General features: G+C 54.7%; 3 protein-coding genes across 5 annotated transcripts; all 3 read left to right on the top strand.

Moving 5' to 3' along the window:
* Positions 1 to 16: 16 nt before the first annotated feature.
* Positions 17 to 11,729, top strand: BCL2L12 (BCL2 like 12). Of its 2 annotated transcripts, XM_060289311.2 has the most exons (8): positions 17 to 123; positions 802 to 916; positions 1,132 to 1,274; positions 2,344 to 2,430; positions 2,518 to 2,609; positions 3,436 to 3,723; positions 11,057 to 11,134; positions 11,336 to 11,729. In XM_060289311.2, exons 2-7 carry the CDS (start codon positions 810 to 812, stop codon positions 11,105 to 11,107), a joined length of 768 nt encoding a protein of 255 aa, XP_060145294.1. In that variant the 5' UTR covers positions 17 to 123; positions 802 to 809; the 3' UTR covers positions 11,108 to 11,134; positions 11,336 to 11,729. The 2 variants fall into 2 exon arrangements, with proteins under 2 accessions (XP_060145294.1, XP_030705845.1); XM_030849985.2 differs by lacking the exons at positions 11,057 to 11,134; positions 11,336 to 11,729 and adding an exon at positions 5,574 to 5,774.
* Positions 11,730 to 11,880: 151 nt separating this feature from the next.
* PRMT1 (protein arginine methyltransferase 1) lies at positions 11,881 to 22,491 on the top strand. 2 transcript variants are annotated; one of them, XM_030849981.3, is made up of 11 exons: positions 11,916 to 12,010; positions 14,244 to 14,297; positions 14,859 to 14,960; positions 15,726 to 15,881; positions 16,024 to 16,087; positions 18,102 to 18,244; positions 19,164 to 19,251; positions 19,337 to 19,452; positions 20,341 to 20,491; positions 20,799 to 20,920; positions 22,269 to 22,491. In XM_030849981.3, exons 1-11 carry the CDS (start codon positions 11,975 to 11,977, stop codon positions 22,350 to 22,352), a joined length of 1,116 nt encoding a protein of 371 aa, XP_030705841.1. In that variant the 5' UTR covers positions 11,916 to 11,974; the 3' UTR covers positions 22,353 to 22,491. The 2 variants fall into 2 exon arrangements, with proteins under 2 accessions (XP_030705842.1, XP_030705841.1); XM_030849982.3 differs by lacking the exon at positions 14,244 to 14,297 and having other exon boundaries at positions 11,881 to 12,010.
* A 74-nt stretch (positions 22,492 to 22,565) lies between these two features.
* On the top strand, positions 22,566 to 25,098 carry ADM5 (adrenomedullin 5 (putative)). The gene is made up of 2 exons (XM_030849921.2): positions 22,566 to 24,490; positions 24,695 to 25,098. Exons 1-2 carry the CDS (start codon positions 24,420 to 24,422, stop codon positions 24,948 to 24,950), a joined length of 327 nt encoding a protein of 108 aa, XP_030705781.1. The 5' UTR covers positions 22,566 to 24,419; the 3' UTR covers positions 24,951 to 25,098.
* The last annotated feature ends 187 nt before the right edge of the window (positions 25,099 to 25,285 follow it).

Raw genomic sequence — 25,285 nt, 5'->3', positions numbered from 1 at the left:
TCCCCTCTATGTTTGGGTCGTCACCAACCCGGCCCAGTGCGCAGGCGCGGGAAAGTTGAACTAAGAAAAGAAAGTTTATACAAGTTCAGTGGAGGAGGTGGCGGCGGCGGGGCCCGGGACCAGGTGAGCGGGACGTTAGCGAGGGCTAGGTGAGGAGGAAAGAAGAGGGAGCCGGGATCCAGGAGGGGGCAACTCAGTCCCGCTTCTCCGACATCGGAGTGTCCTAGCTCTCCCAAACGCTAGCCTCAGAGAATGGAACTACACCTCCCAGCAGGCTGCGAGGCGAACCAGTAACGGAGGGAGGGGAATGTTTGCTATGAAACCTGCTGGGATTGGTAGTTCTCGACCCTCTACGGACGTGAGCAGCTTGGCATATACCTTCAGAATCAAGAAGTCCCCAAGCCCCCTTCTCCCTCGGGGACTCAGAAGTCTGAGGGCCCCGCCCCCTTCTCTCTTAGCCTCAAGAGTTCACACCCCCAGCCCCCTTCTCCGAAAACTCAAGAGTCCAGGCCCCCAGCCCCTCCTCCCTTAGACCCAAGAATCCGGATCCCTAGCCTTCTCCTCTCCCAGGATCAAGGTGTCTTCCTTCTCATCCCTCTTCTCCATCTGGAGACTTAAGCGTCTGGGCCCCCAGACCCCCAACTCCCGTAAAGGACCTGGGAATGTAGACCCTCAGCCCCTTCCCTCTTTGGGGACTCACAAGTCCTGGCCCCCTCCTCATTCGGGGACTAGGAATTTGGGTCCCCAGCCTCTACTTCCCGCTGAACCCTGGAGCCCATCCTCCAGCTCCCTCTCTCACAGGTGCCCCCATGGCAGGCTCGGAAGAACTGGGGCTCCGAGAGGACACGCTGAGGGTCCTAGCTGCCTTCCTAAGTAGGGGTGAGGCTGCGGGGTCTCCCATTCCGACCCCACCCAGGTAAGAGGAGTTGCCCTCCTCCCTCAGGGGACGGCATTTGAGCTGGGCCCCTCTCCAACTCTTGCTCCTGGACTCAGTCTGTCTCCTTTCCCCCCCTCTTTATATCTGGCTCCACTCCTTGTCCTGGGGGTTGCAGGGAAAGGCCCTCAGTGGGAGGACAAAGGGACTGCTTGCAAAGGGCCTTTGGGGTCACTCTCTGAGGTCCCCTTCCCCAGGAGCCCTGCCCAAGAGGAGCCAACAGACTTCCTGAGCCGCCTTCGAAGATGTCTTCCCTGCTCCCTGGGGCGAGGAGCAGTTCCCCCTGAGTCCCCTCGGCCTTGCTCCCTGCCCCTCCGGCCATGCTATGGTTCAGAGCCTGGTAAGAGATTTCCCTCGATCACCCAAGAACTGGCAGCTTTGATTCTTAAAGCATAGAGAGGATAAGAAACTAGTTCAGGACCACTCAGCTAAGGGGGTAGCTGTGGGGGATCTCCAGCACCTACCCTCACCCCCGACCCCCAGTTGGTTTACTATCTGTCAGTTCTGTGAGCAGGCTTCAGGAGGGCTTTGGGTGCCTTTCTTTCTTTCTTTCCTTTTTTTTTTTTTAACATCTTTATTGGAGTACAATTGCTTTACAATGGTGTGTTAGTTTCTGCTGTATAACAAAGTGAATCAGCTATACATATACATATATCCCCATATCCCCTCCCTCTTGCGTCTCCCTCCCACCCTCCCTATCCCACCCCTCTAGGTGGACACAAAGCACCGAGCTGATCTCCCTGTGCTATGCGGCTGCTTCCCAATAGCTATCGATTTTACATTTGGTAGTGTATATATGTCCATGCCACTCTCTCACTTCGTTTTAGTGCCTTTCTATTTGTTATCTCTCTTTCTACACATGCTTCCTTGCCCCTAAGACTTTTGTAGCCACCAGTACCCCCAATAGGGAGGCAGGAAACCTGATTTCCAGTCACAATTCCCTGGCTGTTTTGGTTACATAAGTCCTTTTCTCCAGTAGCAAAGTAGGAATGGGGGGGGGTGGATACTGGACTTGATCAAGAGTGACCAGTAGGTTTCTTCTCATATGTGATACTGGGTAGACAAGCAATGGCTACTGGGAGTGCTCACTTGGAGAGGATTTCACAGCTGGGGAGAAGAGTTCTGTGATGAGCTGTTGCCTGAAATGGGCAAGAGATAGAGTGGTAATAGCTGGAGTGCCATGTGTTTGCCTTCCTTAGATGGGATAATCTTCAAGGTCCAGTTCGGCTCAAACCTTCGAAGTCCAATTTGGGGAAAAGTAAAAGGGTCTTTTACCAAGTTTGCTCACTGGGCCTCAATTTATCCCATTCTGAAATGGAAATCATTGCTACCTGGCAAGATGGTTGGGAGGAGAGAATCCCTAAGTTCCTCATGTCCTGAAGTCCCATCATTGGCTCTTTTCATCCCAGGCCCAGCTACTCCAGATTTCTATGCCCTGGTGGCCCAGCGGCTGGAACAGCTGGTCCAAGAGCAACTGAAATCCCCACCTAGCCCAGGTGAGGTGCAGAAGGGCCCTGGAGAAGGATGAGGGTAGAAGGGTCGCCAGGGTTCTGCCCCCAGCCAAATTCTCTTCTGCCCCCCAGAATTACAGGGTCACGTACCCACAGAGAAGGAAGCCCTGCTGCGAAAGCTGGTGGCCTTGCTGGAGGAAGAGGCAGAAGTCATCAACCAGAAGGTGATGGGTGGTCTGTTCCATCCCTTAGCTAGGATAGGAGTTGCGGCATGGTTCCGCACTGGGACCTGAAGCTGGATCTGCATTCTCATTGGATGGTCAGGTGGGGAGAAGGTGGGACAAGGCTTCAGTGAAGGGGTGAGTGACAGGTAAGCCAGGACAATACTTTAAATTAGTGACTTCTTTGATCGTCAAAGGGGCGTGGCATGAAGGCAGAGGGGTGTGGCCACCAGAAACTGTTCTAGGAAGGAGATTGGAGGAGGTGAGTCGGTAAGGGAATGTATGGTGATGGGAAAGGGAGGAGGGGGTAGCTTGAAGACAGCTGTCTAAAATCTGAAGCCCTGATTGACTATATAGGGACGTTGCTTAGAACATGGGGGAAATGGACTGCCGGAGGGAGTGTGGCTTGTGACTCTGTCCTGGAATCAGGTTGGGTCAGGAGCTTGGGCAAAGTGTATGGCCTTATAATATTCATTGTCTGGTAGAAGGCAAGGTTGCCGTCACAGGCTTGGCCTTCGGGGAAGCCCACAGGGGCGTGGCCAGAATGTTAGCATGCTAGAACACAGCTAATACAGGGCTTGGTCCTGATTGGCTGTCGAGGCCTTGTCAGGGGCGTGGCTTGGCTTCTCCGGTTCTAGGCCATCTTGCTGTGAGTAGTTTGGCCGAGATCTTATAGTCTCGTTTGTGATTGGCAGATGTGCTGGATAGGGGCGTGGCTCAGGGCGTCAGTTATATCTAGAGCTCTTGAAGCCACGCCTCCCAGCCTCCCATTGGCTGGCTACGAGGGTGTGACTGAGGCAGACCCTGCCTCTTCCTCTCCGCCCTACAGCTGGCCTCAGACCCCGCCCTGCGGCGCAAGCTGGCCCGCCTCTCCGCTGGTTCCTTCAGCCGCCTAGTGGAGCTCTTCTCTAGCCGGGAGGGCAACCCTCGCCCAAGCCAAGCACGCCCCTCGCTGCCGTGCCCCGGGCCCCCACCGCCTTCCCCGGAGCCTCTGGCCCGCCTGGCCCTGGCCATGGAGCTGAGCCGGCGCGTGGCCAGGCTGGGGGGCACCCTGGCCGGTCTCAGCGTAGAGCACGTGCACAGCTTTGCGCCCTGGATCCAGGCCCACGGGGGCTGGGTGAGCCGCTAAAGCCTCTCTGGGCTTCCCTTTACCTAACTGTAATTGTAATTGTATGTGTGTGTATTGGGGGGGAGTGGGCGGGGAGGCTCATAGGCTTCCTTTCAGACATCACGGGTGTTCTCCCAGCTCCACCATTCATCCGTTCTGTGTTTATTGAGCACCTAATGTACACGAGGCACTGTAGTGATCAGTGCAGATGCTATGCCCAGCTTAAACCACTCTGGTATACACTAACACTTATGAGCTAGAAACAAGCTTCTTCATCCGTAAAGGGAGGAGAATTGTACACCTACCTCAAAGGGTTATTGTGAGGATTAAAATGGGATCATCCTTGTAAGTACTTGACATTTATGTGAGTATCTGGTGACTGTCTGCCTGTGCAGCACTGCCTGCGGGAATGCCCTTTGCCTGGTATCCCCGTGCCTTGCTTCCTCTGCCGCTCTGCTCAGGTATCACTCTCAGCGGGCCCCTCCCTGATCCCCATTTAAAATCGCAGCCACCTCCACACCATCCCCTTACCTTGCTTGCTCACCGCTTTAAATCCAGTGCTGGGCTCAGAGCTGGATTAAGCTCCTTTGTACTGGCTGTGTGACCTAGGCAACTGTCCCCGTCTCCCTGAATACCAATCTCACGCCGCTCAATGGGCACCATCTCACTTACCTGCCTCATCACTGCCAGGCTCTCAGAATGTAAGCATTGCTTCATAGACTGGCAGGAGCTGGCTAGGTGCGTTTGAGGAGCAGAGAGACAGCCAGTAGGGCTGGAGCAGTGCGAGTGAGGGGGAGAGGGTGGGAGATGAAAGCAGGAGGGGCGGCCAGATCATGCAAGGCTTTAGGCCTTGTGGTCAAGGTAAGAACTTGCACTTTGACTCAGTGAGCCAGGAGTCCTAGGAGGGCTCAGAGTAGACGGATGCGAGCTGTCTTGGGTGGTCACAGGTGCCCTCTGGCGGCCGTATGGAGAATACTGTAGGGGGCAAAGACCCAAGGGGGTGACTGGGCTGGTCCAGGGAGAAGGTTAGGGTGGATCAGACCAGGGTCGGGGTAGTAGAGAATTCTGGATTTAATTTGGAGGTAGACCTGACAGATTTTGCTCATGGAGTGGATGGGAGACGGGAGTCAAGGATGATGCCAAAGATGCTGGCCTGAGCAGCTGCAGGGCTACATCTGATGTCCTCTGGAACCAGAAAGAGCAGAGTGGAGGCGAAGGTGGGGAGCAGGTTTGGGGAAGAGGCAGAGGTGATTGGAGGTGGTCCAGTTAAGGGAGAGAGACCCCTGAGACCTCAAAGCAACATATGCGGGACAGTCGATATTAGTGTCTGTAGCTCAGAGCAGAAGCTGGTTTATTTGTAAAATCATTTTATTTGTTAAGGAATGATAACAGGTAAGCTTGGCCAGGTACTCAGCCAAGAACTTTAGTGGGATGATCCCATTGAAACCCCACAACAACCTTACGGGATTCGATTATTATCCTGGTTTTATGGAGACTGAGGGAAAGTCCCTTATGCAGGGTGGGGGATTGGAGTTAGGGCTTTAACACAAAGCCAGGGCTCTTTATCATTAAAGCTCCAGGACCCTGTTTGTTCCCCTTCTTTGAGTCTCTGTCCACCCCCTCTGGGGCTCTGTCTCCCCCCGCCCCTTCTAGGACTCTGTTCCCATCCACCCCAAGTCTCTGAGCCTTTCTTGGGGTCTCCATCCCTCATCCCTGTCCACCTCTCTCTGGGTCTCTTTCCCCTCCCCCTCTCTGGTTCCTTGCCTTCCCTGTCTCTGCTCTCACTGGGCTGGTGTGGATGCTGCTGTGAGTGGAGGACGCCTCTCTGCTCATGGGGCTCTGCCACTTTTCCCTTCCAGGGGGGCATCCTGGCAGTTTCACCTGTGGACTTGAACTTACCCCTGGACTGAGCCTTTCCTCAGAAGCTGCTACAAGATTGGACCTCATGTCCCTGCACTCTTTTTCCAAGCCTTCCTATTCCACTCAGGGCTGTGGGGTGGTGCCCACCCTCTCTGTTTTTGCCAAAAAAAAAAAAGTTTAAAATGTTTTGACATTAAAAACTTTTTAAAGTAATGATTTGTCCTTTCACTCAAGAACTAAAGTTCTACGTAGAGGAGATTTGGTTTGGAGACCTCTCTGGTTTATAAATTGAGGAAAGAACCAATTCATTCATTCTAGAAATATTTATTTGGGGCACCTAAAGCACCTGTCACCTAAATATACAGCATATTTGAGGATACCTGTAAATATGATTCCAGCTAATTATATTTTTCCCCTATTGCATGATTTATTTATTCCAGCTAATCCTGTGTTGATAGTCCTGGAGTCTTTCTAGCTATTTCCAGAAGAAAGCTATGACCTTTCTTCACAAGACATCCAGAACACCACCTTCTTCTCATTTTTCTCTTCACACAGCTCCTTCTGAGCCTTTTTTGCTGGTTTCTCCTCATCTGCCTGTTCGCCAGAAATTTGTCACCTTTTTAGGGCTATCACCTCCTTCACCGAATTATGTTTGTAAATGCCTAAAATGAAACGCACAGGATCACAAAGGAAGCCAATTACAGTCGAGCCTCAGTATTCGCGGATCCTGTATTTTTCGAATTCGCCTACTCGCGAACATTTATTTGTAGTCCACAAACTAATACTCACGTGCTTTCGCAGTTGTTGGCAGGCGTGCTTGTGTTCAGAGCAGCAAAGGATCTGACTCGCTCGATGGGCACCTTTCAGCTCAGATCAGGAGAGGCAACTGCGCCTTCTTGTCTCAGCTCTCACGCTGTATACAAGCGTCCTTTCTGCAGTCTATTTAGTGCCACATTTTTCACATTTCTGTGCTTTTTTGTGGTGATTTCTCTGTTTGAAAGAGCCCCAAGCATAGTGCTGGAGTGCTGGCTAACGTTCCTATAAGTGCATGAAGGCTGCGATGTGCCTCAATTAGACAAGCTTCGTTGTAGATAATTTTTGTTGCACTGCTGTTGGCTGTGAGATCACTGTGAATGGACCAACTCTATATTAAATAACGTGTCTTTAAACAGAAAACACACAGAAAACCTGATTATATGTTGATGGGTTGGCAAAAGTGTTGTGACAAGATGCTCGTGGGAGCTTGACCCTGTATCTCCCCCAGGATCAATGGCTTGGTGTTTGCCAGTTCAGTGTTCACAGCGATGTAAGGATGTAACTAGCACAAATAATAAGATTCGAGTGTATGTGGAAATAAAGCTTTAAAGGATGTAACTAGCACAAATAATAAGATTCGAGTGTATGTGGAAATAAAGCTTTCAAGATTTTTTAAAAAATATTTATTTTATTTGGTTGCGCCGGGTCTGTAGTTGTGGCAGGCGGGCTCCTTAGTTGCGGCACACAGGCCCCTTAGTTGTGGCATGCGAACTCTTAGTTGCGGCATGCATCTGAGATCTCTTTCCCTGACCAGGGATCAAAGCCAGGCCCCTGCATTGGGAGTGCGGCCTCTTAACCACTGCGCCACCAGGGAAGTCCCAAAGCGTTCAAGATTAATATAAAAATTAGTGGCCTAATAATATGCATGCCGGGCTTGGTGGCGCAGTGGTTAAGAGTCCGTCTGCCAATGCAGGGGACACGGGTTTGGGCCCTTGTCTGGGAAGATCCCACATGCCGCGGAGCAACTAAGCCCGTGCGCCACAACTATTGAGCCTGCGCACTAGAGCCTGCGAGCCACAACTACTGAGCCTGTGTGCCACAACTACTGAAGCCTGTGTGCCTAGAGCCCGTGCTCCGCAACAAGAGAAGCTACTGCAATAATAAGCCCACACACCGCAATGAAGACCCAATGCAGCCAAAAATAAATTAAATAAATTAAAAATAAAAAAATAAATAATAGGCATGCCTCCTCATTAACACATTCATTAAAAACACCTAGGGTGGGTCTCATAACCATGATCTCTAAATAGAACAGGAATGACATTTGGAGGCAGATTAGTTATTACCGTAACAAGTCATATACATTTCGTGGCTTATAATAACACACTAATCTCAGTTTCTCTGGGTCAGGGGCACGGGTGCAGCTTAGCGGGGTGCTTGGCTCAGGATGGTCACATGCTGCTATCAAGGTTTCAGCTTCAATCTCATCTGAGGCTCGGGGGCCTCTTCCCAGTGCATGTGGTTTTAGCAGGACAATCTGTGGCCTCACCTGATTAAGTCAGGCCCACCCAGGAAAATCTCCCTTTTGATGAATTTAAAATTAACCAATTTGAGGGACTTCTCGGGTGGTCCAGCGGTTAAGACTCTGCTCTCCCAGTGCAGGGGGCTCAGGTTCGATCCCTGGTCAGGGAACTAGATCCCGAATGCTGCAACCAAGACCCGGCACAGCTAAATAAATAAATAAATTAATTAATTAAAAGAACTAACCAATTTGAAGCCTTAATGTCATCCGAAAACTCCCTTCACCCTTGCCATATAAGGTCACCTAATCAAGGGAGTGACATCCATCTCCTTTGTCATATAACCCAACCTACTCCTTGGTATGTAACACCAGGAGGCAGAGATCATGAGGGCCATCTTAGAATCCTGCTGACCACAGGAGTATCTACAGCAACTGTCATGTGACATGCAAATTTCTGTGATTTATATTGCGGAACCAGGCACAGGAACTAATCCTATTTTGATGTGTTGCCCAAATTCTCAGTTGAAGGAAGGACCGAGTTCCAGTTTAGCGAGAGATGTAAGTTTCTACCATCACAGCTCGTGGACACTTGACTCTCCAGTTTGACTCAGGTCTTCTAGCCACACTTCTTTTTTTTAATTTTATTTTTTTTAATTTTTGGCTGCATTGGGTCTTAGTTGTAGCATGCGGGATCTTCATTGCGGTGCGCGGGCTTCTCTCTAGTTGCAGCGTGTGTGTTTTCTCTCTGTAGGTGTGGCACGCAGGCTCCAGAGAGCGTGGGCTCTGTAGTTTTGTGGCATGTGGGCTCTCTAGTTCAGGCGCGCGGGCTTAGTTGCCCTGCAGCATGTGGGATTTTAGTTCCCCAACCAGGGATCGAACCTGCATCCCCTGCATTGGAAGGCAGATTCTTTACCACTGGACTGCCAGGGGAGTCCCTCTAACCACACTTCTAATCACACCAACTCCCCGGTAATCTTGTCCATTCCGTGACCTAGTGCAGCACTGGCCAATAGAAATATAATATGAACCACATGTGTTATTTAGAATACACTAGTAGCCCCATTAAAGCAAAGTAAAAAGTAACAGGTAAATTAATTTTAACAATAATTTTTATTTACTCCATTTATCCAAAATAGAATCATTTCAACATGTAATCAATATAAAAAATATTAATGATATAGATTCTTTTTTTACGTGAAGTCTTCAAAATCTGGTGTGTGTTTTACAGCCGTAGCAAATCTCAGTTGAGACTTGCCATGGTCCATTGCTCAGTTGTCCCATGTGGCTGCCATCTTGGAAAATGCAGAATTTGACTCTGACGACTCCCCCAGTTTTGCCTCCAGCTCAGACTTCTCCCCTGTACTCTGTACCCAATGACATTAGGTTATTTCCTAGTGTTGTAGAGAGTTTGTTACAATTTTTTGTTCTTCATAGCAACACAGAGCAAAAGTAATTGGGTTAAAATGCTTGGAAATCAGAAAAAGAAAAAAAAGGTAAAAGGAAACAAACACCCTGCTGAAACATTTGGAGAAATAGAAAAGAAAAAAAAAAAGATCCATGCAACATACAATGTAGGGTCAAGACCTGGGCTCAGATAACCGATTAATTGGAATTCATCAAAACGAAAAACTCTCTGCTTTTCAAAGGCAATGTTAAGAAAATGAAAAGACAGGTCACCGATTGGGAGAAAAATTTAAAGTAGATATACCAGGCTTCCCTGGTGGCACAGTGGTTGGGAATCCGTCTGCCAAGGCAGGGCACACAGGTTCGAGCCCTGGTCCAGGAAGATCCCAAGTTCCGTGGAGCAACTAAGCCCCTGCGCCACAACTGCTGAGCCCACGTGCCTGGAGGCAGTGCTCCGCAAGAAGAGTCCACCGCAGTGAGAGGCCCGCGCACCACAGTGAAGAGTGGCCCCCGCTCGCCACAACTAAAAAGAAAGCCCTCGTGCTGTAGCAACGACCCAAAGCAGCCAAAAATAAGATACATAAATTAAGGGGGAAAAAAAAAGTAGATATACCTGACAGAGACCTGTATCCAGAATCTATAAAGAACGTTTATGATTTGTGAATAAGAAAACAACACTGTTTGTAAAAATACACAAAAGACTTGAGCAGACACTTGACAAAACAAAATATAGAAATGGCCAATAAGCACATGAAACGATGCTGAACAACACCGGCCATCAGGGCAATGCAAGTCACAACCAGGAGATAATCTCTTAATACCTACAAGAGTCATTAAAATTATAGAGTGATTTTTTTTTTTTTTCGGTAGGCGGGCCTCTCACTGATGCGGCCTCTCCCGTTGCGGAGCACAGGCTCCGGACGCGCAGGCCCAGCGGCCATGGCTCACGGGCCCAGCCACTCCGCGGCATGTGGGATCTTCGTGGACCGGGGCACGAACCCGTGTCCCCTGCATGGGCAGGCGGACTCTCAACCACTGCGCCACCAGGGAAGCCCCTAGACTGATTTTATGACGTGCTGGAGGGGATGTGGAGCACTAGAACTCTCTTGCATCACTGATAGGAATGCAAAATGGTAGAACACCATGGGAAACCTTCGAGCAGTTTCTTACAAAAATACACCTAGGGGACTTCCCTGGCGGTCCAGTGGTTTAGACTCGGTGCCTCCACTGCGGGGCCCATGGGTTTGATCCCTAGTCGGGGAAGTAAGATCCTGCATGCCGCATGGCGCAGCCAAAAAACCAAACAAACAAAAACAAAACAAAACAAAAAACCCATACACCTAGCCTATGACCCAGCCATGTGCTCCTAGGTTTACCCAAGGGAAGTGAAAGTGTACGTCCACAGAAGGACCCGGACATGATCGTTCATAGCCACTTTATTCATACCAGACCTATGAAAACCACCCAGATGTCCATCAACAGGAAAATGTGATCCATCCATACAATGGAATACTCCTCAGCAGTAAAAAGGATTGGACAACCATTATATTCGACATGAACGAATCTCAAAAACATTATGGTGAGGGACAGACACAAAAGAGCACATACTGTATAATTCCATTTATACGAAATTTTAGAAACGGAAAAGCTGCACTATAGTGACACAAAACAGAAAGTGATTGCTTCTGGGGTTGGGTGGGGGAGGTGTTGACTAGAAAGAGTCGTGAAGGAACTTTCTGGGTGACGGATACATTCCACAAGTTGCATTTATCTTCATTCAACTAGTAACTTTTTCTGCAGGTCCAGGAAAGCTTCCTGGAGGAGGTGGCGGCTAAGCTGTGCCCTAACTGACGTATAGGAGTTGGCCAGACGAAGCGGGTGGGTGTTCCCGGCAGGGGTGGGATTTGGCAAAGGCCAAGTGGCTTGAATGGAGTCACTGGGTTTAAAAAATTTGGAACAATTAAGTAGAGGGTTAGGGGTTCAATGCCTCGACGCCTGAGTCCTATTCCTGACTTGCTTCGGGATCCCGGACATGACCTCCCTCTCTTTGGGCCTCTCATTGCTTCATTTTTCCCTCAGGAAAATGGGCACGAGCTCCCTTATTCCTCCTGGATTTCCCACAGACTATGAGAAGCCGCCGAACGGATGATGAGTGACAGTTCGTTTGAGCCAATCGCTGGAGCCTAAAGCCCTGCCTTCTTTTCTCGTGGGCCAATCGCCATGTTCTCCTTGAGGCCGGCCGCTTGGCGGAGGCTGGCCAAAGGCCTCGTGACGTCACAGATTTGATAAACCAATAGCAGCTATGAAGAGGCGGGTCATTTTGGTGATAGACAGCTCTATTTCAAGATGTCCGCTTAGCGCGGGGTCCGCCGGGAAGCTTTGAAGCGGTGCTGGGGGAGTAGGGGCGGGAACTCCCTGTAGATTTTGCCCAATCATCAGTCGTACTTCTTGCGACAGACAGGCAGTCTTTCCCATCCCGGTCGACTTATGGGGGCGGGGTTCGGCACGCCAGACTGGGCGGGCCCCTCGACTTTGATGGGCGTTTTCTTCACCCAATTGCTAAACGGTATCCCCAGACGGGTCGCCTCCATTGCCAATGAGATCTCCAGGCGGGGTCGCGGTGGGCGGGCCTTGGACCCTCCGGTATAAGGCGGTCCCGGGGGAGTGCGGAGAAGGGGGGGGTCTCGGCGGCCGGAGGAGGAATAGGCGCGGGTGAAGATGGCGGCAGCCGAGGCCGCGAACTGCATCATGGAGGTGAGCGCCTGGAGCGCCGTCAGGGGCAGGGGGCAGGGGGCGGTTTGGAGGTCGGTATTTTATGCCTCCGTCTTGGGGAAGGGGCTCTAAGTCGCCGGATTGGGGCTGAAAGCCCCCAGCCGTACGGAGGGGGCGTCGCATTCTCCGGATATGGAGATACCGTTTGAAGTGCGGGTTCCCTAGCTTTCGGGGGCCTGAGGCAGCACGCCGCTCCGAGGGTCTCCTGCCCCCTTCCACGTGGAGGAGGGCTGGGGGCGCTTCCGGCCTGGCCCCCACGTGGCCGCGGCGCGGTGGGTGGGGAGGTGGTGTGCAGTGCCCGCTGGCCCGGCGGGTTCCACGTGCGGGACAAAGGCCCCGCCCCCGGCCGGGGGAGGGGCGCCCCGGGGGGGCGGAGAGGAGGCTCTGACCCTCCTTCTGAGGCCCCCTGACCCCCTCCCCGGGGATCGTGACAGGCACCTCGGGATGGGACTTACTTGGGGACCTCCGCGAAGTAAAGAGTCTCTTGGGAGGGGCAGTGTATCTCGACTCTCAACAAATCCCTTCCCGGACCAGGGCATCTGTTCAGGCATCCGTCCAGGTTTCCTGCACTCTTGCGTTGAGATTGTAGGAAGACGAAGGATTGGTTCCCTCCGGGCCCCCCTCCCACCCCCTGTTTCCTGTCCCTGGATTCTCCCCTCTTTGGGAGCTAGGGGGATGGGGCATGCCCCTGTGACCTCCCTTTGGTTGGTGGCGGGGGGGCATCTAGCTGAAGGAGATCCTTCCGGCTTAGGCCCTGTGCACCCCCTTGTGGCCATTTCTGGGTGTGTGGGAGGGACATCTTTTTCATGGGGCGTGTCCCAAAGCCCACCTCCCGTCGAAGCCCTCCCGGGCTAGGGGAGGGAGAATCTGTACTGGGAAGGGGATGTGAGGGAATGGACGCAGCGAACTTTACCCCCTTCTGGAGCCCGTTCTCTCTCTGGGGCATTTGTGAGGGTGGGAGTTGACCTCCCCTTTCCTGAGGCCCTGTTTGAGGGTCCTGAGCCTGGTTGCCTGAAATGGTGTCCCGTGAGGTTTGATTCTCGTGCAGCCCTATGGGGCTGGTTCCGGTGCTGTGTTTCAAGCGCTCTGGGGGCTTGTTTGGCGGAGGTATCGGCGGTGTTGAGAAATGCGCCCCGGTGGGAAAATCCTCTCACCAGCAGCCCTTCTTAATCCACGTCATTCACCGGCTTGGGAGGATAGAGGTGGGGCTTGGAGTCCAGGGGGTCATGTCTGTGATTTCACGCTTCTTGGAGCCTAGAGGGTGGTTACATCAGGAAAAGCTGTAATCTGATGGAGTCTCCCTACTCTCACCCCTTACCTTGTAAGCAGTCTCTGGAATGGGAGGTCGGCTCCCAAGATGCATACCTTGGGGGGCAGCCCCTAGGGGTCACTCCAATGACTCCTATCCCCCTCGGCTGTCTCCTGGACCAGGGCCTGTGTGGGTGGAGGAAATATCTTCCCCAGAGGTTGCCCCAGGACTTTGCCCCACACCTGGGGGGTTTCAGGGCCTGGGATGGTTGTTTGAATGGAGGGTAGGTGGGCTTGAGGGTCCAGAGTCTGGCCTCCTCCCTGGTATTCTACCCTCCTGGGCAGCGGGTGATAATCGAGGAGGTTGGCTCTCACTGGTTTTGTTTGGGACTCCCTGAGTCCAAGGCAGGAGCTAGCGGCCGGGGTGCCAGCTCTGGTGGGGGCGTCTGTGTGCCACACCTCCTTTCTGGAATCCTCTCAGACGAGAGACTGGTTTGCGGAGGTGGCAGGTGCCCAGTGGGTACACCCTGCCAACCACCCTCCCCCAGCTACTCATGGCACCCCAGGATGGGGGTTTGTGTCAGGAAGTGTCACCTAATCTGGGGGGATTAGGTGATGAGGGGGAGTGACAGCTGGCAGTGCCTGTGTGCCCAGTGGGTGCCAGTTCCTCTGGCCTGGATGGGGGAGGTGTGTCATCAGGTGCCTGGCCAAAGAGGGGCAGTGTGGGTGCAGGCCACCATCTCTCCAGCCACAGCTGGGATAGAACCCCCCTTCCCCTTCTACTCCCCCCCCACCTGCCCCATACCCTTTTAAAAACAGCCTTGCCTCTTTATTTGTCCACTCTCCTCAAAAAAAAGCAAAATTATAGGAAATACCTCCTTGTCCCCCAAGAGCCCGGGTCCCTTGGCCTGGCCCTCCCCTAGTCACTCCCAGTAGCTAATCCTTTCTCCCTGTTACTCTCTCCTAGAATTTTGTAGCCACCTTGGCTAATGGGATGAGCCTCCAGCCGCCTCTTGAAGAAGTAAATATCCTTTTGTGAGACCCTTCCCCACATATACATATCTTGTCACACATCAGGCCCTTTCTAGTGGTCTTAACTATGATCCCTCCTGCTTCAAATCAGTTTACCCTGTGCCCCAGAAACACTTAGTACAAACTCCCTCCAGGTTTGTGGCCCCTATCTGGCCTCCCCCAACACTGTGGCTACTTCCTTAACTCCATTTCCAGCCCCCCCTTTGTCCTTCCCTATGTCTGTCCCCGTTCTGCCTTCCCCTCACCTCCCCTCCCCAGCTGTGGGCTGAGCTAGAGACGGGGGCAGAGAGACTGGAGAGATGGTAGGCGTGGCTGAGGTATCAGGGGTGCTCTCCTGGATGGTGCTCTGGGGGGGTCCTGGAAGAGGAAAATGGGGTGTTAGGTTTGGGGGTTCCTGGGAGAGGCAAGATGGCAGGCGGGGCCTTTAGGGTTGCCATGGTACGGTTTGGGAGGGTGGTTCTATACTCCAGGGAGAAGTAGGGACCTGGAGGCTTAAGAGTCTGTGGGGAGCCCCCAGGTTTGACCCCTGTTCCCATCCGCCCCCTCCCAGGTCTCCTGTGCCCAGGCAGAAAGCAGCGAGAAGCCCAACGCTGAGGACATGACGTCCAAAGATTACTACTTTGACTCCTATGCTCACTTTGGCATCCACGAGGTGAGTATGGACAGACAGCTCATAAGGCTGCTGCATCTTCAGGGGGGTTAATGTTTGGGAGGGCTGGAACTTAATTTCCAACGCATGCGCACTGCCTTCCCTGGCAGTGGGCCTCCCCTCTGCGCATGCGAGGCTCACGCTCCAGGGTCGCCTCTCCCAGCCGTTGCCTTGGAGACAGAGGTTAGCCTGGCTCTCTGCTGGGCCCCTCTTGGGAGGCTGGGGTGGGAGCGCGCATGTGTGCCTGAGACTTTAGGCAGAGTTCAGGGCCTGCCGGTCTCTGCCGCCCTCTTGTGACAGGCGGCGGAATTGTCCCCCAGCTGCTCGTGCCCAGTGTGCTGAAGGCTTCTCGATCCTTTTGCACGCGATGGAGGCCGAGGTCCCAGAAAGCAGCTGGGATGGAATTGTGAAGATTTTTCTTTTTTTAATTGTTATAAAATATACATAACAAAATTAACCATTTGCAAGTATGCGGTTCAGTGGCATTAACTTACTGAGGACTTTTTAAAGCCAAGGCTCACAGGGGCTTAGGTGGCAATGGTAGAACCTAAGGTGGCTGATATGGGAGTTTAGTCCACCCAGTCCGATTTTACAAATAGGGAAACTGAGGCGTATGGAAGGGAAATGACTTGTTCCAATGGGACTAAAGCAAGTTAGAGGTCTGAGCTCTAGCTCTCGAAATGGTCAGTGTGTTGGAGGCCAGGGCACCCTGTTTTACAGTTGGGGATGCAGGCCCCCTCATGATATCTTTGTACCCACCCCCTTCAGGAAATGCTGAAAGATGAGGTCCGCACCCTCACGTACCGAAACTCCATGTTTCACAACCGGCACCTTTTCAAAGACAAGGTGGTGCTGGACGTGGGCTCGGGCACAGGGATCCTCTGCATGTTCGCTGCCAAGGCCGGGGCCCGCAAGGTCATCGGGGTGAGTGTCCTAGGCAGCAGGCGGGCCTGGGCCTGGGGACGGACAGGGGGCCCTTTGGGGCTCAGGGATTGGGTGGAGGGGGATGGGGACTGAGGGTGGTACTGGGGGTGGCTCTCACCCTCCCTTCTTCCTGGGCCCCCAGATCGAGTGTTCCAGTATCTCTGATTATGCGGTGAAGATCGTCAAAGCCAACAAGTTAGACCACGGTGAGCCCAGGAAGAGAACGGGTTGGTGGGGAGGGAGCGGGTGATCCCAGCTTCCCCGGGGTCCTCGGCAAGGGGATGGGGGCCACTGAACTCAAATTCAGGCGTTCCTCCTCTGTGGACTCTGGGCTGCCGACAGCCCAAGAATCCAGCCTTCTCAGAACCCACCACCTGACAAGTCATCTTAGAATCTGAGTGCAGAAGTCGCAAGCTCAGTGCCTCAGTCTTTAGAAAAGGGGGGAGGGGGAGCGGGGCAAGAAGCAGTCTTTCGTTTTTTCAGTGAGTGTTAGAGTCACGTGGTTGGCATATGAGGGCCTGTAGTAAGAAGTCTCCTACCTGCCTCTCAGCCGCCCTTCTCTGAGTGCAGCCAGTGGTCCCTTCCGGAGAAGTCTGTACCTATGAGCAAATATACATGTGTGTGTGTTTCTACGTTCATGTGCTGGTTTTTGACACAGATAGCATTTCATACATATTAATACAAGTCTTCTGCCTTTTGTTTTTTTCACCTGCTTATCATGTGGTTTAACACTTCTCACGATGTTGAGAGGATCTTGCTTTTTGATGGCTGACATCATCTGTCTACACATACACCAGCTTTCTTAACCAAGCCCCTGGTGATGAGCATTTAAGCTTCCTAGGTTTCCATCCCCCTACGTGTAACGTCATTGTCATCTCATATACAAACTAGTGTATCTGTGAGGTCAGTTCATAAAAGTAGGATCGTGTGGGTCAAAAATGGAAGTTGGGCAGACACTGCCAAATTGTCCTTCCCACCTGCAAGGTTTGAGGGGCAGAGAACATGGGAAGATGGTGGGTTTTTCAGATGTGAGGGCTCTTGGCATTCTAGAAGCTGAAGGGATTTTATTAAAAGAGACTAATATAATGCATCCGCAAGTACCCATTACTCAGCTTTAAATATCTCCTTTTGAAGCAAATTCCGACTGTATAAGTACTGCTGCGTGTGTCTCTAATAGATAAGGCCATTTTAAAAGCATGACCTGGGCTTCCCTGGTGGTACAGTGGTTGAGAATCCGCCTGCCAATGCAGGGGACATGGGTTCGAGCCCTGGTCCAGGAAGATCCCACATGCCGCGGAGCAACTAAGCCCGTGTGCCACAACTACTGAGCCTGCACTCTAGAGCCCTTGAGCCTGGAGCCTGTTCTCCGCAACAGGGGAAGCCACCACAACGAGAAGCCCACACACCGCAACGAAGAGTAGCCCCCTCACCTCAACTAGAGAAACCCCATGCGCAGCAATGAAGACCCAACATAGCCAAAAATAACATAAATAAATTAAAACAAACACGCACACACACAAAACATGACCTGGCGGTCCAGTGGTTAGGACTTGGCGCTTTCACTGCCGGGGCCGGGGTTCGATCCCTGGTCGGGGAACTAAGATCTCACAAGCTGCAGAGTGCAGCCAAAAAAAAAAAAAAAAAAGACCATGACTGTTAGCGGGAAAATCTTTTTTTTTTTTAATTTTTCTTTTTTTGAAAAACAAAACAAAACAAAACCCTCGCATCAAGGCCTGACTTTTAATAGATTGCAGCGAGGGAGCTGCTCTGCTGAGTATGAAACCCTGACCCAGAAGCAGGTCGTCTACGAATGGTTTAGCAGCTTCCCCACGAATGTGCAGTGCGTGACGGGCGAGGGGTCAGCCACCTTTCTGACTGCGCCTCGTGTCCCAGGACGAAGGGCTCTCCGCACCGGGCCCTAGGCCTGACTGTTAGTGGCAAAATCTTAATGTCACCTAATACCTAATCCACGTAAAGTTTTTGCTCCTATCTCAAAAATACCCCATGATGAATGAATTTTAAAACTAAGTTAACAGGGTGTGGCTTCAGCTCGCGGAGTTCTTTGTAGATGCCCCAATACAACCCCCAGCCCTTCCTTGAGACGACAAGGGCTGTCCCAGTGGGGTCCCCAGGCCCTGGACCATCCCCCATCCCCCCCAAGGGAGGTGAGCAGATGGGCCTCCTCTGGGCTGGTGGCATGTGCCCTTGTCTGCCCCACAGTGGTGACCATCATCAAGGGGAAGGTGGAGGAGGTGGAGCTTCCGGTGGAGAAGGTGGACATCATCATCAGCGAGTGGATGGGCTACTGCCTCTTCTACGAGTCGATGCTCAACACCGTGCTCTATGCCCGAGACAAGTGGCTGGTGAGTCCCCCAGTGGGGTGGGAGCAGCTGATGCAGGCCAGGGTCCTTCGGCTGTGTTGTTGAGCATATGTCAGGGTCTAGGCAGAAAAGGAAAGCCATGCTAGGTATTTCCCACAGTAGCAGTGAATACAGGGGATTGAATACATCTACACAGATGTTAGGAGGCCCACAGCCAAGACAGGGGAGCCAGTACTGGAAGCTAGACAGGGACAGGGAGATGGTACAGTGTCAGGAGAGTTAGTGCCGGGAAGAGAACAATAGCAGGGCATAGGGATAGGGAGGGACTGGGGGGCTGTGGTCCCAGGTGCTCAAGTCAGAGCAGGCCTCCCACGGGAGGTGACTGAGACCTGAACAGAGGATGGGAAGGAGCTGTGTGGGATCTGAGTGGAAAGGCACACTGGGCAGAGGATTTCAGCCAGTGCATAGGTTCTCGGGCAGGAGTGCACCTGCTGTGTGTTGAGCAGCGGCGAAGTTGTAGTGGAATGAGGATCTGGAGGAGCACTGGGGGGCGAGGGGTGGGAAGCCAGGGCGGGGGCCGGGGGGGCCAGGGGGTGAGGCGAGGGGTGGAGGGGCCTGTGCAGATCTTGTGTGACCCCTGAGAGACTTTGCTTTACTCCTCCGGGGAGTGGGGGCGGGGGTGTGCTTCTGAGGATTCCTCAGGACCTCTGAAGGACAGGGTCTGACTTAGATGCTCCTGGGAGCCATCAGGCAGCCATCCGGGGAGCAAGCCGAGGGCTGAGGCTGGGGACCGGGGAGGGGGCCGCTTCAGGAGTCCACGTGGGAAATGTTGGTAGCCCAGACCAGGGCGGGGGCAGAGGTGGTGGATAAAGAGACAAAACGGGCAAGGAGACAAAATGGGGCAGCGTTGCCGAGGCCCCGCATCCTTCATGCCCTTGCCCTGCTCCTTTGCACTGTGCAGGCACCCGACGGCCTCATCTTCCCGGACCGAGCCACGCTGTATGTGACGGCCATCGAGGACCGGCAGTACAAAGACTATAAGATCCACTGTGAGCTCGGGGCCTGAGGAGCCCAAGGGGTGGGGCAGCTTGGGGCCGGGTGCCCCCACGGGCTCACCCCTCCCCTCCTCCCCAGGGTGGGAGAACGTGTACGGCTTTGACATGTCTTGCATCAAAGATGTGGCCATCAAGGAGCCCCTGGTGGATGTGGTGGACCCCAAGCAGCTGGTCACCAACGCTTGCCTGATAAAGGTGAGGGGGTGGGGTGGCTGGGTGTCCCGCAGGGTCAGCCCAAGAAGGGCCGGTGCGTGGGACCTCAGTGCACAGAGTGCTTGCTTGCCCGAGGTCTTGGGAGCCCGATGGATCTGCTGGAGGTGGTGCTAGACGCCTGGAGAAGCCACTTCAGTTAAAGAGCTTTGTGAGCCAGGCATGGCCCTTGGGTTCCAGAACAAGGCAGTGACATAGGCTGGCCCTGACCCCAAGGCACACCTCCCGGAGGGCACGTCCGCCCAAGGCAGGCAGCTAAGACCCCAGGCAGGGCCACCAAATGCAGAAAGCCCAGCACCACGAGTGAGTTTATACACACATGGGTCCCTGATAAAGACTACCAGCAGCCATCCTTTTTTGAGGTCTCCCTCCCGACCCACAGTATCAAATCTTGCTGGGATGCTCATGGCGGGCAAACCTGGGTGGAGGAGGGAGTTTGTAGAGGGAGATGGCAGGGCAGACGCCCTGATTGGGCGAGCCTCCATGGCCTGAGTCAGGAGTCACGGTTTTGCTTTGAGTGCACCGGGGAGCAGTCAAAGGATTTTAAGCAGGGATGTGACATGATCTGTTTTTAAACTGTCACACTGGCTGATAACGTGGAGTAAGGGATGTGGGGGGAGAGGGCGGGAGCCACGGAACCTTGTTAAGATGCTGCCGCATCGGAGGCGGGGATGGTGGCCAGGGGCAGGGTACAGGCAGTGGAGAGGGGAAAACGGGCGGTTCTCTAAGGACCAGTAGTTGTTGTAGGAGGTCGAACTGTTGGATTCGGGCTGGAGTTGGGAGAGCAGGGAACAGGGCATCCAGCGGGGCACCCCCAGCTTTCCCCGCTGGGCCGGAGGTCGGGGAGTGGGGCTCACGAGGCTTATCCCGCAGGAGGTGGACATCTACACTGTCAAGGTGGAAGACCTGACCTTCACCTCCCCCTTCTGCCTGCAAGTGAAGCGGAACGACTACGTGCATGCGCTGGTGGCCTACTTCAACATTGAGTTCACCCGCTGCCACAAGAGGACCGGTTTCTCCACCAGTGAGGCGGGGCCCTGGGGCAGCGGGGGCCCAGGGGCCGTGGGGCATGTGACAGGCGTGGCCAGAGGGAGCCACGGGGACACCGAGGACCCGGGTTCTGACGCCGGCTCTGCCAGCCAACCTGAGCGTGCGGTGCCTCCGCTTCCCCACCCGTGAAACAGCCCCTCCCAGGCTTGACAAGGGTGAAGGGGCCACAGTCACCGCTTAGTTGGTAGTCACTGGCCGCTGGGGTGTCTGGGCAGAGGGGAAGGTGTGGGCTGGGAAGGTTAGGAGGCGGGTGAGCCCGGCTGACCCGCCTCCCCCGCCAGGCCCTGAGTCCCCATACACGCACTGGAAGCAGACGGTGTTCTACATGGAGGACTACCTGACGGTGAAGACGGGCGAGGAGATCTTTGGCACCATTGGCATGCGGCCCAATGCCAAGAACAACGTGAGGCTCTGGGGGGGGTAGACTCAGGCGTTTTGGGGCCCCAGCACCCCTCAGCCCCAAGCCTGCCAGCCAACCTGGCTACACTGTGCTCTGACCTCATCTGTCTGGGGGCCCCCCAGGTCTGTCTATGGACCACAGTTTTATTGAGTACCTACTAGAAACCAGGGGGCCCTGGGGCCCCAGCGGTGATCAGGCTGAACCCCTGCCCTCCTGGCACTCATGTTCTAGACACAGGACAGTCACGTGGTAAATGCCAGCGGGAAGTGAATTCTGTGTCCAGCTGGGAAAGGGGCCGGCAGGTATTTGAGCAGGTGGGGGCGGGGCCAGCGGGAGAGCTGACAGGATATCCTCGCCCAAGTATGGGGGTGAGGGAAGGAAAGGAGGGCCGTCTCTTGCCCTGCTTTTTTCTCCTGAGTACCTGGCAGGACGGAGCTGCCATCAGCCTGAGACACGGTGGGGAAGCAGGTCTAGGGCAAAGTCAGGAGCTTCTGTGGGGCCAGTGTGGGTGTGCCCGCTTTCTAAGTCAGGGATATGAGAACCGGTTTAAGCAGCTATTCTCAGCCAGGGATGATTTTGCCTCACCCACCCATGTCATTGTCTGGAGGCATTTTGGGTGTCAACTGAAGAAGGGGTACTGCTGGCATCTAGTGGGTAGAGGCGGGGGAGCTGCTCTATCTGCAGCGCACAAGATAAGAATCCCCCCACAGCGAGGAGTGGTCCAGCCCTAGATGTCAGTAGTGCAGAGGTGGAGAAAACCCAAACTAGAAACTGAGAGACCCAGAGAGGGAGGAGGAAGCTGGGAGCCAGGGGTGAAGTGCAGTGAGGACTGAGGGCAGAAGTCATTGAGGTCATTGGTGACTTTGCCCCAGTTTTTCCAGCGTGCTGGGGGTGACGGGCACAAGAGGGTTGGCGTCCAGGAAGCCTTGGAGGAGAGGAAGTGGGGACGGTGGGGTGGGACCACAGAGCTTTTTGAGAGGAGGAAGTTTGCTTCTTGTAAAAGAAGGAGAAAATAACCTGCTGATGGGGCTGGTTTTGATGGGGGAAATCATGATGCAAGAGTCAGCAGCTGAGCTCTGCCACCCCACCCAAGGCGGGGGGCGTGGCTGGGTTCTAGGTGGTTTGAGGATGTCACATGGAGCTTCTCACGGGGAGTCAGGTGGGGTTCAAGACAGATGCTGGGAGTGGGACCGGCAGTGTGGGGTCTCTGGGGAGGGTGTGTAGACAGCCGGGGGGCCCACGGCACCTCAGGTGGGCTGGGGTGGCCACCCCTCCCTACCGCACCCCCGCTGCCCTCTGTCTTGGCCTGCCCTGTCCCAGGTTCCCCCTCACGCCCGCACTCTCCCCACAGCGCGACCTGGACTTCACCATTGATCTGGACTTCAAAGGCCAGCTGTGCGAGCTGTCCTGTTCCACCGACTACCGGATGCGCTGAGGCAGCATCCGGGTTCTCCCACCCCGGCCAGGCCGGCCCTGCAAGGGCCCAGGGGCTGCAGCGTTCTTAGGCAGTTTCAGGGCTCCCCCTTCCTCCCTCCCTCCCACAGAAGGGGGTTTCTGGGGCCTGGGCCGGGGCGGGGCGGGGGGGTTGCGGGCACATCGTGACTGTGTTTTTCATAACTTATGTTTTTATATGGTTGCATTTACGCCAATAAATCCTCAGCTGGGATGGCTCAGCTTCCTGGGGGCGAAGTGGGGTTGGGGTTCCGTCCTTAGGTGCTGAGATGCCAGGCACCCGGAGCGTGGGGACAGCGCCTGCTGGTGGCTGCCGGTCTCTGTCACCACTTCTGTGTCTCTTCGTCTTACTACACCTCCACCCCACCCCCGGCCGTCTCTGGGTTTCCACAGCCCTGCTCTCAAGTCTTTGGCCCACCTCTGCCCTCAGGTCACTCGCAGGGCCTTCTCCACTGGCTCTCGGGGTCTGTTCCCCCCACCTCCCTCTCGGGCCTCCTGAGGCCCTGGTCCCTCTTGTCCCCACTGGGCCAGACTTCTGCTCCCAGCTGCCCTGCTGGGCTGGGCGAGGGCTGGGGTGTGGGTTCCCGGCACAGCTGGGCCCTTAAGTTCCCCAGAAAGCTCTCTCTCCCGCCTTCCCCCATCACACACATTGTTCCTCTCTGGCTGTTCTTTCCTGTCCAGGACCCTCCAAGGCCAAACCAGGGCTGACTGGCAGTGACTACTGCCCTGCCCTCTCCATCTGGGGAAACTGAGTCGGGGGGGTGATGGAGGGGGATAGAGTTCTTTTATTTATTTATTTTTGTGTGCATTGGGTCTTTGTTGCTGAGCGCAGGCTTTCTCTAGTTGTGCTGAGTGGGGGTTACTCTTCGTTGTGGTGCGCGGGCTTCTCATTGCAGTGGCTTCCCTTGTTGCGGAGCATGGGCTCTAGGCACGTGGGCTTCAGTAGTTGTGGCACACGGGCTCAGTAGTTGTGGCTCACGGGCTCTAGAGCGCAGGCTTAGTAGTTCTGGCGCATGGGCTTAGTTGCTCCGCTGCATGTGGGATCTTTCCAGACCAGGGGACCAGGGCTCGAACCTGTGTCCCCTGCATTGGCAGGCGGACTCTTAACCACTGCACCACCAGGGAGGTCCGGGGATAGAGTTCTTTGTGGGGGTGGGTGCCTGCTACCTCCCCCATCCTGGCTCGGAGCTCGGGGGGGTTCCCACCCTCTGCCACACTTTACGGAGATGCACATTGAGGCTCCACTACCCTGCTTCACAACTCCCCAGGGGCTGTCTTTTCAGCCCCTGCTGCTGACATGGTGTCTACATGTGCCTGCCCTTCCTTTCTCGAGTAGCTGGTCCCCCAGGTCTCTGTCCACACGACCTGGATCACCGGAGACGGAATCCCAGGCTTTTCTTTCCATGGCCCTCCTACACCTGCTTCAGTACAGCTGGAGCTCTAGGCCTGCCTGCACCCCACACCCGTCTACACCTATTCCTCTTCTACCAGGAGGGTGTTAGGGCTCAGACTCTACAACTTCAGTTGGCTGTCTTTGCCACCTGTCCCAATTGCCAATGTCCCACATTGCCCAGCCCCCTCTCTGGAAGTCGCCTGTCCCCTGAGACTTAACGCTAGTCTGGTCCCTGACAGATGTGGGTGAGTTCGCATCTAAATAGCCTAGCGCTTCCCCGCCCCCACCCCTTTCCTGGAAGCCAGAAGCTGCGACGTCACTTGCAGGTGTCAGCTGCCCCGCCCCTCCTCTCTCCGCCTTAAAGGGGTCGCGTCTCCCGAGGCTTCCCAGGGGCGTAGATAGCACCTCGGCGGGACCCGTGAGGGCTCCGTGGCCGCGGTGCGGGAGGTGGATGTCCGGATCCTAATCCTGCCCTTCTGGCGTGGTGTGGCTCTTGGCCTCCGTTTTCTCGGCCTGAGAAGTGGGGACGCCAGGATTCCTCGCACTGAAGCAGGCGCTCAGGGGGCATTTTCCAGGCCCAGGAAGGGGGTGGGGCAGCAGCCCAGAGGACCCGCTTCACCCACCGGTTTCTCGGACCCCGCCCGCCCCACCCCCACGATGACCGCCCACATCCTCCTGCTGTTGCTCCTCGCCTCCTCCACCCTGGGGGACCCGGACTCCGCGGGCAGGTGAGAAACGCCGGTGTCAGCGGGGACACAGCCGGAGGGAGACCGCGAGGGGCGTGCGACCTCTCTAGGCGGTTTTCCGCTTCGGTGGAATCGGAAGTTGATCAGGAAACGCGCCCGCCAATCTCGGAGTTCTGGGTCGCCCACAGGGCTCCATTTCTCGAGTGGATTGTTTGAACCCGCTTTTCTCTCACGCTCCATCCCCAGGCGGCCCCAGCGCCAGGTCTCCCAGCAGCACAGGCACCTCTGTTCACTGGGCACGTGCCAGACGCACCGCCTGCCAGAGATCATATACTGGCTCCGCTTTGCCTCCACCAAGGAGCTCTCAGGGAAGGCGGGCCGCGAGCCTCAGGATCCCCACAGCTATGGGCGCCGCCGGCGGCGCGCGGCCAGACTCCTGCTGCGTCTCCAGGACCCCAGCCTGAGGCAAGGAGGCCAGCGCAGTGCCCGGCTCTCTGGGTGATGTTGGGCACATCTCTGCTAGTCCGCTGGCTTCAGTCTACCCATCTGTGTATCGGGGCCGTGACCCCAAGTTTCTTTTCCCCTAACTCCACCTCCTGGGCTCTCCCCAGGCAGCGACTGGGCTGGACCACGTGCACACCGGACCCAGCATGGACAAAGAATATTAACGTCCAGAGCTGAATAAAACGAGAGTTCCATGTTTCAGTCTCTGCTTGTCTGTGCCCATTCTGGCCTCCCAATCTGAGCTAGGTCCCTGAGCCCCTCACCTTTACCCACGCACTTTTCCCTTCACGGAAGTCCCTCTGGCTAACTTGAATCCAATCTGCTGTAGCACCT

The sequence above is a fragment of the Globicephala melas genome, chromosome 19 (genome assembly GCF_963455315.2).
Source record: "Globicephala melas chromosome 19, mGloMel1.2, whole genome shotgun sequence".
In the NCBI taxonomy this organism is placed as follows: Eukaryota; Metazoa; Chordata; class Mammalia; order Artiodactyla; family Delphinidae; genus Globicephala; species Globicephala melas.
This window is presented reverse-complemented; position numbering and strand designations above follow the sequence as displayed.

Bases quoted from the DNA above. Each gene is read 5' to 3' on its own strand.
- BCL2L12 (XM_060289311.2), top strand. From the start codon at position 810: ATGGCAGGCTCGGAAGAACTGGGGCTCCGAGAGGACACGCTGAGGGTC. The intron at 1,275-2,343 runs GTAAGAGATTTC...TTTTCATCCCAG, and splicing joins ATGCTATGGTTCAGAGCCTG to GCCCAGCTACTCCAGATTTC. The intron at 2,431-2,517 runs GTGAGGTGCAGA...TCTGCCCCCCAG, and splicing joins GAAATCCCCACCTAGCCCAG to AATTACAGGGTCACGTACCC.
- ADM5 (XM_030849921.2), top strand. From the start codon at position 24,420: ATGACCGCCCACATCCTCCTGCTGTTGCTCCTCGCCTCCTCCACCCTG. The intron at 24,491-24,694 runs GTGAGAAACGCC...CTCCATCCCCAG, and splicing joins GACCCGGACTCCGCGGGCAG to GCGGCCCCAGCGCCAGGTCT.
- PRMT1 (XM_030849981.3), top strand. From the start codon at position 11,975: ATGGCGGCAGCCGAGGCCGCGAACTGCATCATGGAG. The intron at 12,011-14,243 runs GTGAGCGCCTGG...ACTCTCTCCTAG, and splicing joins CCGCGAACTGCATCATGGAG to AATTTTGTAGCCACCTTGGC. The intron at 20,492-20,798 runs GTGAGGCGGGGC...CTCCCCCGCCAG, and splicing joins GAGGACCGGTTTCTCCACCA to GCCCTGAGTCCCCATACACG.